The sequence below is a fragment of the Symphalangus syndactylus genome, chromosome 3 (assembly GCF_028878055.3).
Source record: "Symphalangus syndactylus isolate Jambi chromosome 3, NHGRI_mSymSyn1-v2.1_pri, whole genome shotgun sequence".
NCBI classification, from domain to species: Eukaryota; Metazoa; Chordata; class Mammalia; order Primates; family Hylobatidae; genus Symphalangus; species Symphalangus syndactylus.
Genome location: NC_072425.2, coordinates 12,525,524 through 12,540,053, shown reverse-complemented (window position 1 = coordinate 12,540,053; position 14,530 = coordinate 12,525,524). Strand labels below are relative to the sequence as shown.

The 14,530-nt window shown below is 50.9% G+C and overlaps 1 protein-coding gene across 5 annotated transcripts in view; it reads left to right on the top strand.

Moving 5' to 3' along the window:
• The window catches only part of NTNG2 (netrin G2), a 79,751-nt gene that overhangs the window by 50,164 nt on the left and 15,057 nt on the right, over positions 1–14,530 (top strand). For all 5 annotated transcript variants that reach the window (XM_055270613.2, XM_055270615.2, XM_063635739.1 and 2 more), the window contains one exon: positions 13,689–13,861. In XM_055270613.2, the coding sequence (XP_055126588.1) occupies positions 13,689–13,861 (173 nt within the window). The remainder of the gene's footprint in view (positions 1–13,688; positions 13,862–14,530) is intronic.

Here is a 14,530-nt window from a genome sequence, read left to right as displayed (position 1 = left end):
TCGAGACCAGCCTGGCCAACATGGTGAAACCCTCGTCTCTACTAAAAATACAAAAATAAAAAAATAAAAATAAAAATTAGCCAAGCATAGTGGTGCATGCCTATAATCCTGGAAACTCAAGAGGCTGAGGCAGGAGAATCACTTGAACTTGGGAGGCGGAGGTTGCAGTGAGCTGAGATCGTGCCACTGCACTCCAGCCTCCAGCCTGGTCGATGACAGAGTGAGACTCCATCTCAAAAAAAAAAAGAAGGACCTGAGAGGATTTCCATTAGCCATCACCAACCTTGAGGCCGCCCATCCGCTGGCCACGGCCACCCACTGGCTGGGGAGGAGAAACCCCTTGGCCATGTAAGCCCCCAGCCCCCTCCCAGGGCGGCATCCTCCCTCACTGCGGTCCAGCCCCCAACCCCAGCTCTGTGAGTCCTCAGGAAGGGAGCGCCCTTGTTGCTTCAGCCTCCCCCTTCATCCTGCAGAACATGCCAGCCTCCCGTGCGAGCATCTCCAGGCCAGTGTAAGACCTGGGATTTGCTTTAGGTTATTTTGCCCGTAACCCAGAGGCTCATGAAAAATGTTTTTCCCAAAACAAAAGAATACTCTTCACTCAAAGATAAATGCGCTACCTGGCAAGAGAAATTGGAAAACGTTGCTGGCTGCTTTAAAATAGTAGTCTAACTTTAGCCTCCAAGGTACCAGAGCTCTGTGAGGCCGGTCTCAGTATACACAACATGTAATAATGTGGGGATGGGTGGTAACATACCAGGAAAGAAGGACCAGGCTATGTGATTAATGGCCAGGAACCCCCATGGTCCTGCAAGGAGGTGCTTTGAGAGAAGTTGGGGACTACCTCTCCCAGCCCAGCACCTGCCCACCCCAGTTCAGAGCCATTGCTGTGAACACTCTGAAATCCCCGTGGGGCTTTGCCCGTGCAGGGAGCCAGCCCTGGGGACTCCTCCTCCCTGCCCAGCCCCGGCACCATCCCCGGCTCGCTCACCCAAACTCACCGCTTCCTCTGTCGTTCCCCCCAAGGAGTGGATGACATCACTCTTTCCGGCAGCCAGGAGTTGACCTACATTCCACCCGCCCTCCTGTCTGGGAGACTCTCCAAATCCCCCGCTCCTCTCTCCCTAGGAGGAGGGAAGGGCCCCGCTCACGATTTTTGTGGAGTGACGGTGCCAGGCCCAGGTCCAGATGGTGCCCCCGCAGCAGCTCCCAGGCACTGCCTGCCCCTCCCTGCAGGGCAGGGCACGCTCCTGCCTGGCACGGGCCAGGGCCCCTGTCATCCTTCGTGTGGCTGTCGGGCCCCCAGCTGGGCCTGCCACGTTTCCCAGAGAACTGGTGTTATCTGGGCTGGGCTTTCCCCTGGAGGTGAGGCCCAGTGCTGCCTACTAACAGTGTGATCTCCGGGGGCTTACTAGGGACTCATCAATTCAAGAAAAAGGGAAACTTAGCTGAGAAGGTGGCTGTGGCTCTGTCCTTGCTGGCAGCAGGGCCAGCTTCCAGCAAGCGAGTGAGTGCACCCCATGTCAGGCCGTGAGAGAAGTCAGGGTCTGAGCAGAGGGGCCAGACAGCCACATGGGTGAGCAGGGTAACAGGTGGACCTGCCAGATGAAATATGGGATACCCAGTTAAACCTGAATTTCAGATAAACAAGGGAATCATCGTTTTTAGGGTAAGTATGTCCCAAATATTTCATGGAATATACTTGTACCAACAAAATCATTAGTTATTTATCTAAAATTCAAAAAAAGTTTTGTTTTGTTTTTTTTTAGAGACAGGGTCTTGCTCTGTCACCCAGGCTGAAGGGCAGTGCAGTGGCACAATCACGGCTCACTGCAGCCTCAACCTCCTGGACTCAAGCGATCCTCCTGCCTCAGCCTCCTAAGTAGCTAAGATGACAGGTGCTCACCACCATGCCCTCATAAATTTTGTGTTTTTTTTATTTTTTGTAGAGATGGGGGATGGCTCACTATGTTTCCCAGGCTGGTCTCGAACTCCTGTTCTCAGGTAATCCTCCTGCCTGGCCTCCCAGAGTGCTCAGATTACAAGCATGAGCCACTGCACCAGGCCTAAAATTCAAATGTAACTTAGTGTCGTGTATTTCTATTTGGGAAATCTGGCAACCATTGTGGCATGGGGCTCTGTGGGGAAATGACTCCAAGAGGCCAGTGGGGGCCAGGCGTGGTGGCTTATACCTGTAATCCCAGCACTTTCAGAGGCCAAGGTGAGCGGATCATTTGAGGTCAGGAGTTTGAGACCAGCCTGGCCAATGTGATGAAACCCCATCTCTACTAAAATACTAAAATTAGCCCGGTGTGGTGGTGGTCGCCTGTAATCCCAGCTATTCAGAAGGCTGAGGCAGGATAATTGCTTGAACCCAGGAGGTGGAGGTTGAAGTGAGCCAAGATCGAACCGCTGCACTCCGGTCTAGATGACAAAGCGAGATTCCATCTCAAAGTAAGTAAATAAATAAACTATAAATATCTGGCAATATATTACCGAATCCTCCAAGAGGCCAGGGGGTGTGTCACCCCCTGTGGGCGGCCCCAGGGGCCTGGAGAATAGGTTGATTTTCTCTATTTTGGGGAGCTGCAGGCTCTGAAAGAGGCTCTGGGGTGGGTGTTGGACGGGACAGCATGAATAAGGGGCCCCGCCCTTGGGGCCAGGCACCTCAGGGCTGCCAGGTAAGGCCGATCTTGGCACCTGGGAGCCCCTGTACTCTCGTCTCCATCCCTCCCTCTGTCACCTGTTGGCTGTTGACAATAGCAACAATAATAAGAGCTGACATTTCCGGAGGGCATGCTCTGTGCCAGACCCAGTGCTGAGCCCTCAAGGGTACCAGCTCAGCTTGCCCTTCCCTGACCCCTGACAGTCCTGCCACATGGAAACAGCCACTTCCTAGGGTTACAGGACACCGACTGATTCCCCAAGGCTGGTCACCTTCCTACCTTTGTCCAGCTTTAGGGGTCAGAGGTTTGAACCCAACTGTCTGGCCACCGCACAACCTGGTGCTACAGCCCAGCCGTGACACTCACCAGCCTTTAACCCAGCAGGTGCTCCGTGCCGGATGCTGCACACAGAGCTGCCACACATTACCGCCTTCCTCCCTTGCTTCTTTCTGCAAACATTGAGCACCTACTGTGTGCCAGGCAGTGTGTTAGACATTTACCAAAAATTAAACCCAGAGAAGTGACTTGCTCAAGGTCACCTAGCAAATCAGTAGCAAAACCTGGGTAAGAATCTGGCTGCTGACTCAGCCTCTCTCTGTCTCTCTCTCTCTCTCTCTCTCTCTCTGTCTGTCTCTCTCTCTGTGTGTGTGTGTGTGTGTGTGTGTGTGTGTGTGTGTGTGTGTGTGTGTGTCCCATGGAGCCTTCCTGCTGCCGTCTGAAGAGCTAAAGCCGTGGGATTCTGCAATGGGGCAGGGGTGGAGAGGGAACAGCCCTGGTGACCTGGGAGGGGTCTGCTGGCCTCACAGGCCGGCCATCTTGCCCTATCTCTGTGTTCGTTATTAAATCATCCTTTCTGATGGATGAGCTGAAAAGTGCTGTGTCGGGGGATCAGGTGGCCCAGGTGATGGTTTTCTGGTGAGATTGATGGTTCCTGAGGGTCAAATTCAGAGAGCAATCCCTTGGGAAAATTGATCCCACAGAAGAAGGGGAAAATCTGGGCTGGAGTATAGCAGGAGCCCAGACTGCCCACCCAGGTCCAGATCCAGGCAGAGGCTGGTGCCGGGAGAGCATGTGGCAAAGGGGGCTTCTTTCTTCTTCTGTAGCTGTATTTCCTTGGCCGTGGCTGGGCCACAGAATTGGTAAGCAGGGCCACGGGCGGCAGGCATGGGGGCATCTGGCTTAGTGGCCCCTTTCCTGGCCTTCTTTGTCCCCATGGAATGGACGCGAAGCCAGCACTGAGAGAGATGCAGGGGGCAGGTGGCTGTGAGATCCAGCTCTAGTGCCATGCAGCCCCGGGTGCCAGGCCTGCTTCTTCCACCCAGAGCCCTGGCCCTTGACCCATCTGAGCCTCACATTCTCACTTGTCAAGTGGGAAGGACAGTGCTTTCTGGGTTTTCACGAGGATTTGTTTAATAACGCATGGCGTCTGTCCACGTAGGAGCACTCAGCAAATTATTTCTATGTGCTTGCTTATTTATTTCATTTACTTCATCTCCCGAGGGCCTTCCAGAATAGGGCAGAGAAATCACAGAAGGCCAGCAGCCTGAGGCAGGGAGGGGAAGGGTGTGCCTGTGTCTGGGGGAGCTGTGGGGTGGCTGCAGTTCCAGGAGCCTGAGTATATCCAGGAGCCAGCACACTGAGACTCTTCAGGCTCTGCCCACTGCCTGCCCACTTCCTAAAGTGGCGTTCACCAGCTGTGTGGCCTTAGGCAAGTTGCTTAACTTCTCTTGCCTCATTTCCTTGTCTGTGAAATAGAGATAGTCGTAGTATACTCTGCATAAGTTTCCTGTGAAGAGGTGATAACTTCACTCATTGAAATCCCTGAGGATCCCTGGCTCTAGGAGCTCCTGAGTATAAGAAATGGAAAACTGTCATGTCCTAGGCACCTGCTTGTCTCATGCAAGAGCTTCATAGACTGTCTCACAGTTGATCCTTCCAACAACTCCATGAGGCAGGCGTTACTGCCATCCTTACTTTACAGATTAGAAAACAGGCCAAGAGAAATTCAGCAACTTTCCTGAGGTCGCACAGTCGTTGGCAGAACATCCCAGGCCAGTGGGGCCCAGGGGATGGGGCTACCATCTCTTAGTCACCCAGAAAGACAAAAGGAAGGCACACAAACCCCAGTGGTCACCGCTCTGTGCCAGGGCTTTTGTTTCACCCCAACCATGATGAGTGCGGGTGATGTGGCCGGTGCGGTCCATATTTCTCCTCAAGGCCAATGTCACTGGTGTGCGTGGCAGCCTGTGGCGTACGCAAGATATTGTTTCCCGCTCTTCAGGTGAGAAAAGCGAGGCTCAAGTTGGCTAAGAATTTGCACAGGCCACACAGCTGTGTGCACCATGAGCTGGGCAGAAGCCCTGCCCATCAGCACCACGGGGGCTCCCGGCTCCTGCCACATGGGCCACCCGGGAGTGCAGACACTAAGCGTGGCTCTGAATCGAGCTGCCTGGATTCAAGTCCTGCGTCTGCCCCTTACCAGCTGTGGAACCTCAGGCAGCTCACTTCACCACCCCAGGTCTCAGTTTCCCCATCTGCACCACGGAGATAAAAATGACATATCATTCAGAGGATTGCTGTGAAGGGCTAATGTGCTAATTCGGGTGGCACTCTCAGAACAGTTCCCCATGCAAAGTGAGCACTCACGCATCAGCTGTCTACCCAGGAGCCTTCCTTTGAGGCACAATGTGATAGCGTTTTGGTTTTTTTGGGGTTTTTTTGATTTTTTGAGACCAAGTGTTGCTCTTGTCACCCAGGCTGGAGAGCAATGGCATGATCTCAGCCTACTGCAACCTCTACCTCTTGGGTTCAAGCGATCCTCCTGCCTCAGCCTCCCAAGTAGCTGGGATTACAGGCGCATGCCACCACACCCGGCTAATTTTTGTATTTTTAGTAGAGACTGGATTTCACCACGTTGGCCAGGCTGGTCTCGAACTCCTGACCTCAGGTGATCCACCCGCCTCGGCTTCCCAAAGTGCTGGGATTACAGGCGTGAGTCACCGTGCCCGGCCACAATGTGATAGGTTTATACAAATAGGAAAACAAATCTCTGAAGATTTTTAGAAGAGATACTGCAAGAAAAGCCTGGAAGCTATAAGCCCTTCACTGTTTCCACACACCCCATTCATTCATTCACTCACAGCTTTACCCAGATGTGATTCACACGTTGTTCAATCCACACATTTAAAGCTTACAATTCAGTTGCTTTTAGGTTATTCACAGAGTTGTGCGACCATCACCATAGCAGATTTTAGAACATTTCCATCAACCTAAAAAGACACTCTGGCCAGGTGTGGTGGCACACACCTGTAATCCCAACTACTTGGGAGGCTGAGGCAGGAGAATCACTTGAACCCAAGAGGCAGAGTTTGCTGTGAGCTGTGATCGTGACACTGCACTCAGCGTAGGTGACAGAGCAAGACTGTCACAAAAAAAAAAACAAAAGTCATCTACCTATCCTAGATATTTTGTGTAAATGAAATTATACGATATGGCTAGGCACAGTGCTTCATGCCTATAATCCCAGCACTTTGGGAGGCCCAACTGGGAGGATCACTTGAGGTCAGGAGTTCAAGACTAGCCTGGCCAACATGGCAAAACCCTATCTCTACTAAAAATATAAAAATTAGCTAGATGTGGTGGTGGGCACCTGTAATCCCAGCTACTTAGGAGGCTGAGGCAGGAGAATCACTTGAACCCAGGAGGCGGAGGTTGCAGTGAGCCAAGATCATACCACTGTACTCCAGCCTGGGTGACAGAGCAAGACTCCATCTCAAAAAAAAAGAAAAGAAAAGAAAGAAAGAAACAAATTATACAATATGTAGTCTTTCATCGCTGACCACTTTCACTTGGCATAATGTTTTCAAGGCTCATCCATGTCATAGTGTGGATCAGTATTTCATTTCTTTTTCTGGCTGTAGAGTATTCCATTGCCTGCTTACACCATATTTTGTTTTTCTGTTGATGGACTTTGGGTTGTGCCCACCTTTTGACTATTAGTAGCAATGTTGCTATCAACATTCAGGTACACATTTTGTGTGGACATGTTTTCGTTTCTCTTGGTTATATACCTAGGTAGATTTACTGGGTAACTCTAAGTTCACCTTTTGCAGAACTTCCAGACCACTTTCCAAAGCAGCTGCACAATTTTACATTCCCACCAGCAGCCTATGAGGGTTCTGATTTCTCTGCATCCTCACCGGCAGGTGATTATCTGTCTTTTTGACTCTGCCTATCCCGGCGAGTGTGAAGTGGTATCTTATTATGGCTTTGGTGTGCATTTCCCTGATGGCTGTGACATTGAACATCTTTTCATCTGCTGCTTGGCCATTTGTGTGCCTTCTTCGGAGAAATGTCTGTGCAGATCCTTTCCTCATTTTAAAAACTGGATTATTTGTCATTTTATTATTGAGTTTTAAGTGTTCATTAGATGTTCTGGATATAAGTTCCTTTTTAGCTATGTCATGACTTGCAAATTTTTCTCCCATTATGTGGGTTGTCTTTTCGCTTTGCTGACAGTGTCCTCTGAAGTACAAAAATATTTAGTTTTGATGAAGTCTAATTTATCTATTTTTTTTCTTCTGCTGCTTTTGCTTTTGGCATCCTGTCTAAGAAACCATTGCTTAATTCAAGGTCATGAAGATTTGCTGCTATGTTTCCTTCTTTTTTTTTTTTTTTTTTTGAGACAGAGTCTCACTCCGTGCTCAGGCCAGAGTGCAATCTCAGCTCACTGCAACCTCTGCCTCCTGGGTTCAAGTGATTCTCATGCCTCAAGACCTCCCAAGTAGTTGGGATTACAGGCACCCACCACCACACCTGGCTAATTTTTGTGTTTTTAGTAGAGACGGGGTTTCACTATGTTGACCAACTTCAACTCTTGACCTCAGGTAACCTGCCTGCCTCAGCCTCCCAAAGTGCTCAGATTACAGGCGTGAGCCACCGCACCTGGCTCCCTATGTTTCCATCTAAGAGTTTTCTAGTTTGCAGGTCTTTGATCCATTTTGAGTTAATTTTTATATGTGATGTGAAGGGTCCAACTTCATTCTTTTTATGTGGGTCTCCCATATTATTTATTTGTTTATCTAATAATTTCTTTGAATTAATATACTTCAAAAATTTGGCCTCACTTAGGCAGTATTTTTGTGATCCCGGGTCTTATGAGTTTGACATTTAAAAAAAACATACTGTGTATTCAAAAACAAATAATAGCCTGTGGAGCTGTCTTACAGTCCGTGCGCCCGTCTCCCCCAGTCATCTGGCACATCCCACTTTGGGAGCCAGTGCTGATCATGATGAGTTTATAGGGAGGGAGAGTGTAGCAGGGGCCGATTTGAGGTAGGGGTTGTGAAAGACCTCCCCGAAGAAGTGGCATTTGGCCTAGAATCTGACACCACCTCTAAATATTAGCTCTAGGAGGAGGGGCAGAGCCTGTAGTACATTCCAGGCAGAGGGAACGGCATGTGCAAAGGCCCAGAGGAAAGCAAGATCAGAACATCTGCTGGACAGAGACATGGAGAGAGAGACAAAGAGACAGGAGAAGACGGAGACATGGATAGAGGGGCACCGAGAGAATCAGAGAGGCCAAGAGGTCATACACAAACACCATGTCCACACACACACACACACACACACACACAGGCAGTGCCACCACGGTGACCTGCAAAAGTCAGAGAGACCAGAAGCACCCACACTGACCAGGTGCCATGTCTGTGCTGGCCTTGCCAGCCTTTCCCCACACTGTGCCAGCTCCTCCCTGCAGCTCCGCTAGACAGAGCAATTCTCTCCTTTGAAAGAAGAGGCACTGTGCTCGTTCTGGGGCTCAGCCAGGGAGTTGAAGAGGCCAGGACATCTTCTCCTGTTCCCGAGGAAGACAGGACTGATAGGAGGGGCTGGCCAGGATGGAGCCTGGGCAGAGCCAGCTGGGGAGGGACGTCTGGATTTGGGTCGGGAGAAACCAACTGTGTGACCTTGGGCGGCTTCTCCCCACCTGCACCACCCAGCCTGTCCAGCTCTGACACCCAATGGCTACCTATTATCACTGTTACAATATGCTTCTTGGACTCAGCCGGTCTTCTGTGCATCTTTACTAAGCCAAGGTCAATGTTATCCTCCAAAGTTGATGGCAATCGTTTCTTTTTGATATCTAAGCTGATATCTAAAAATATCCCTTCCTCAGGCCAGCAGTGCAGAGCACATCCCTGGTTCCGTACAGCTGAGGTGTTCCTCTCCAGCCAGCTCGGGGGGGATTAGATGGGAATTCAGAAGTTGCGAATTAAAACCTCCCCAGGTCAGATTTTGCAGACAAACTCTTGTTAGACAAAGTCAGACACGTTTCTTCCCTGCAGGTCTTGTCAGAGCCTTTAATCTGCTGAGATGTATTATGACCCTCAGTGGAGTGAGGTAGGATCAAGGAGCAGATGTCAGGGGATTTGGAGAGCATCATATGCTTGACCAAAAGGTTTAAGCACAGGAACTTTCTGTGCCAAGGACCATCTCTGGGATCTGGCATCTCCAGAAAGAAGGGCCACCCGTACCAATAGGTGTCTGCTGTCCTCCTCTGTGCCTTTCCCAGAGCTAAGCACATAGCAGTCCTGCAGCACGCATGTGGCAATGGAGGGATGGGAATGCCAGGGAAAGAGTGAACAGGCTTTTTAATGCTCTATTTATTTCAGCTTGGTGTTACAGTAAGACCTCAGCAGGGTTAGTGTCCAGGCTGTCAGGGGAAGATGGAGTTAAAATAACACAGACTTCAGCAGTGACTAGCGCTGCTGGCCAGGGCTCTCGCTCTGCCTCGGAATTCTGTTCCAGAGAATTCCAGAGACGTCCTTTGTTCTGGGAACTGAGCATCACAGCACAGTGGATACATGTAACCCAAAGCGGTGGGTTCCTGAGTACCCGCCCTCCCACGGCCCACCCAGGGCCTGCAGGATTCTCTCCTCCTCCTGGGAGGAAAGGCGTCAGCTCAGAAACCCACTGCCTTCTCCACCCTGGCCTGACCTCATGTTTCTAAGTAACATTTCTAAAACATGGACTTTAGGCCGGGCACAGTGGCCCACACCTGTAATCCCAGCACTTTGGGAGGCTGAGGTGGGCAGATTGCTTGAACTTCAACCCGGAGTTTGAGACCATCCTGGGCAACACAGGGAGACTCTATCTCCACAAAAAATAAAAATGAAACTAGCCAGGCGTGGTGGCACGTGACTGAGGCCCCAGCTACTCAGGAGGCTGAGGAGGGAGGATTGCTTGAGCCCGAGAGGCGGAAGTTGCAGTGAGCCAAGATCGTGCCACGGCACTCCAGCCTGGATGACAGAGTGAGACTCTGTCTCAAAAAACAAAAAGACTCCATTGCCTGGATTTACCATAATTTCCCTAGCCATTCTGCAGGATAATTCGAGGACAGAGAGAAGACCCCAAGGAGGAAGGCAGCCCTGGTTACCAGAGCTGGCAGATAGGGGTTAGCTGGAAGCCCCAGGGCTGGTGGACGCAGGGGCCACTGTTTCCCCACCCAGATCCTTGCTCTGGAAGGCGGCCCCCAGGGGACCCTTCATTCCCAGTCAGACGGGGACAGAGGCGGGGCAGAGCCGAGGGAGGAGGGCTCAGATGAAGCGCCTGGCAGGACTGATATATGAGGGAGGCCGGACGCGAGGAGGGAGCTCTGCAGCCTGTGGTGTCCGGCAGGATTTGGGGAGTGTGAGGTGAGAAAACAAAAAGCCTCACCCCGCCCAGTGGAAGGGGAGCATGAAGAGAGAAGCAAATGCCAGTTACACATCCTCCAAACAATCTCTGAATGGACGAGAGCCAGTCAGGGGGAAACGGAAGTTGCAGTGAGCCAAGACTGTGCCACGGCACTCCAGCCTGGGTGACAGAGTGAGACTCTGTCTCAAAATACAAAAGGTGTCACACACCCCAGGCGGGACGGGTGGGCCCAGGTGCCCTGCCCTGGTCCAGGCCTCTATTCGCAGGGTCTCACTGGTCTCTCCCTGCCCAGGCTTTTGTCTCCCAGACAAACCAGTCTCCATGAAGCAGCTACAGCGATATAAAATATGGCCCAGAGCAGGACACGCCTAACCAGGCAAAGGCTTGCAGAGTAAAATCCCACCTCCGTCTCCTGGTCTGGCCTCCTCCACCCCTCAGCCTCATTGCAGACCTCACGGGTGGAACTCCTTTCAGCCCCAGGGCTTTCCTCCTGCTCTTGCCTCTTTCTAGAAGGTTCTCCCCTTCTGGCCCGGCAACTCTTGATCCTCCTTCAGGTCTTAGTTTAAAACTGTTCTTCCTGGAAACCCTGGACTCCCGTGATGCCTTCTTCTTTGCACAACCCGTGGGCTCGTTTAACAGTTGAAATGAACACTGGAAGAGGTGTGTGATTCTTATTTTTATAATTAATAGACTTTATTTTTAGAGCAGTTTTAAGTTTACAGAAAATTGAGCAGATAGTACAGAAAGTTCCCATTTCCCCACCAGCCCTGCACAGTTCCCCCTATTTTGGAGTATATTTGTTACAGTGATGAGCTAACACTGATACAGTGTCATTCACTAGAGCCTGTTGTTTACATTAGGACTCACTCTGTGTTAGACACTTCGGTGAGTTTTGCCATATGCATAATGCCACGTATCTACCATTGTGGCATCATAAAGAATGGTTTCACCGCCCTAAAAATCCCTGTGTGCCACCTATTTATCCTCCCTCCCTGTCCCCTCCAATCACTGACTTTGTTCATTGTCTCCCTGCTAGACCCGAAGCACCATCAGGGCAGGGAGCCATCTGCTTTGTTGACATTATACTCACTGTTCCCAGCTCAGAGCCCCTGCCACATAACAGGTGCCTGATAAATATTTTTCTTTGCATATTTTAATAAAAATAGGATTCTACTAAACCCATTGTTCTGCAATTTGCTTTTTCCAAATATTGACAATATAACTTGGAAGTCTTCTCATATCAGAATATAGAGCACACTCTCTCTCTCTTTCACTTTTTATTATGGAGAATTTCCAACACAAAGGAAGACAGAGTCTGCTATGATGAACCTCTGTGTACCTCTCACCCGACTGCAGTTACCAACTAGTGAACCTTCTTGTTTCATCTGTACCTCTGCCCATCAGATAATTTCATCTGTAAATATTTCTGTGTATCTCTCTCTGCTTTTTTTTTTTCTTTTGAGATGTAGTCTCGCTCTGTCTCCCAGGCTGGAGTGCAGTGGTGCAATGGCTCACTGCAACCTCTGCCTCCTGCGTTCAAGCGATTCTCCTGCCTCAGCCTCCCCAGTAGCTGGGATTACCAGATGCACCACCACACTTGGCTAATTTTGTATTTTTAGTAGAGACGGGGTTTCACCATGTTGGCCAGGCTGGTCTTGAACTCCTGACCTCAAGTGATCTGCCTGCCTTGGCCTCCCAAAGTGCAAGGATTACAGGCATAAACCACCACGCCCGGCCCTTTTTTGTTTGTTTGTTTTTTGAGACAGAGTCTTGCTCTGTCTCCCAGGCTGGAGTACAGTGGTGCAAACATGGCTTGCTACAGCCTCGAACTCCTGGGTTCAAGGGATCCTCCTGCTCTAGCCTCTTGAGTAGCTAGGACTGCAGGCATGTGCCACCACACTGGCTAATTTTTTTATTTTTTGTAGAAATAGGATCTCACGATGTTACCCAGGCTGGCCTCAAATTCCTGGGCTCAATTGATCCTCCTGCCTCAGCCTCCTAAAGTGCTGGGATTCTAGGTGTGCACCACCACGCCTGGCCTGTGTGGTTCTCTAAAAGATAAGGACTTTAAAAAACGTAACCACAATATCATCATCACACCTACTAAACATTAATTTAATATCATCTAACATAGGCAATGTCCAAATTTCCAGTTATCTCATAAATATACGTTCCATTTGTTTGCATGTTTGATTTTACAGGATGTTTGAACCAAGGGCCAGAGGAGCTGCACGTCTGCCATTAATTGGTATGCTTTTGAGGTTTCTCTTGCTCTAGGTCCATCCTTTTTCCGTATCAATTTTTTCTCCACGCAACTCATCCATTGGAAAAACTGGGTCATTACTGTTGGAGTTTCCTCCAGTCCGGATCTTGCGAATGGCATCCCCTGGTGTCGTTCAGGGTGATGCTCTGTCCTCTGCCTCTCCTGTGCGCTCACAGCTGGGTCTAGAGGCTTGATCTGATTCAGGTTCAGTTGCTTTGGCTTCGGGTGGGGGTGTGTTCTTCTAGCGACACTCACTGTCTGCTGGCCTCTCAGTGGGAAGTTCTGGGCTGGTGCGGCTCAGTGCCTGGAGCCATTCATTCATCAGGGACTGCGAATTCTCTCGTGAAATGCTTCTATAAAAAGAAGCTTCCCCTCATCAACTTTCGGTTACCCCGAGGTACAGTTTATATAGGACAGGCAGGATAAATGCTTGATTCTTTCCCTTTATTTACCAGTTTTCAGAATAATGAGTCGCCTATAAATATTTGAATGAATGGATGAATAATACACGTGTGAATGAACTGACGGGGGTGTGGGAGTTGGGGGTTCTATCTGTTGCCTTCAAGGGCATGGCCGTGGGCCACAAGCTGACAGCAGAGGTCCAGCCTAAAGCCAAGTGCCTTTCTACACAATGAGGTGCAGCCCATGGCCAGGTCCCTGTCTACACCAGGTGCTGGCAGCAGCCTCTGTCACCCATCAACCCACATCAGTCAAATGCTAGGGTGATCAGAAGCTGTATTACTAAGAATCTAGCATCTGGGACAAGGCAGTATCATCACTCTCCCCAAGTGAGATGTGAGGAATCCTTGAAACCAGCATCAGAACAGAGAGGAGAGCCGCGCGGTGAGTGCAGGTGTGGCCTTCGGAACACGGCGTTGATCTCTCTGCAGGAAGGGAAATCAAGGAGTTTCTGGCCTAAAGGTTGGGCTGGTGGCCTCCAGGGTTTCTTCCTGGGCAGCCCAACACCCTCCTGGGCCCCTCCTGGGAGGCGCTCTTTTCCCCAGAGGCCAGGCCAGGCTGCCCATAAGCTCTCTGACATCTCTGCCCTCTCGGTGTCTCCCCAGGTGCAAGTGCAACCTGCATGCCAACCTGTGCTCCATGCGCGAGGGCAGCCTGCAGTGCGAGTGTGAGCACAACACCACCGGCCCCGACTGCGGCAAGTGCAAGAAGAATTTCCGCACCCGGTCCTGGCGGGCCGGCTCCTACCTGCCACTGCCCCATGGCTCTCCCAACGCCTGTACGTGCCATGCCCCGGGGCCACGAGCCCACATGGCTATAATCTTCCCCGCCCGTCAATCCCAGGAGCTGTGGATCATACACACGCACACATACCTGCACACAGGCACATACGTGTGCACATGCATGCAAACATGCACACAGAAACATATGAGCATGCATGCACAGGCATGGGCACACATATAAATGCACAAACACGTGCATGCACAGAAACACACGTGCATGCATGCCCCCCCTACACACACACCTTGTTCTACAGCTCCCAAACGCCAGGTCTTGTAACAAGTCCCTCCAGCACACCTGCATCCTGCTGAATGCTAAGCTGCCCTTCCAGCCCTGGTCCGCAGGGAAACCCGAGATGAGCTGCTCAGCCGCACTTCTGCAACCCTTCCCCTTCTTGACCCTGAAGGCTGGCAGGCGGCCCCCATGGGATGGCAGGGAGTGATGGGGTGGGACCCCCACTTCAGGTGAGGGGATCAGTAGCATCATCCCTGATCAGGAGCATCTCTGGGGTGTTTGAAGCGAGCCACCAAGGCCAAGTTCTGTGTGTTCAGCACTCACCTCCATCCTCAGAGCAACCCCTGGGAGCTGAGCTTCTGTTATCCCATTTTACAGATGTGTCCTCTATGGCCTGCACCAGAGTCTCCCACACATGCTCTCTGCCCACCCC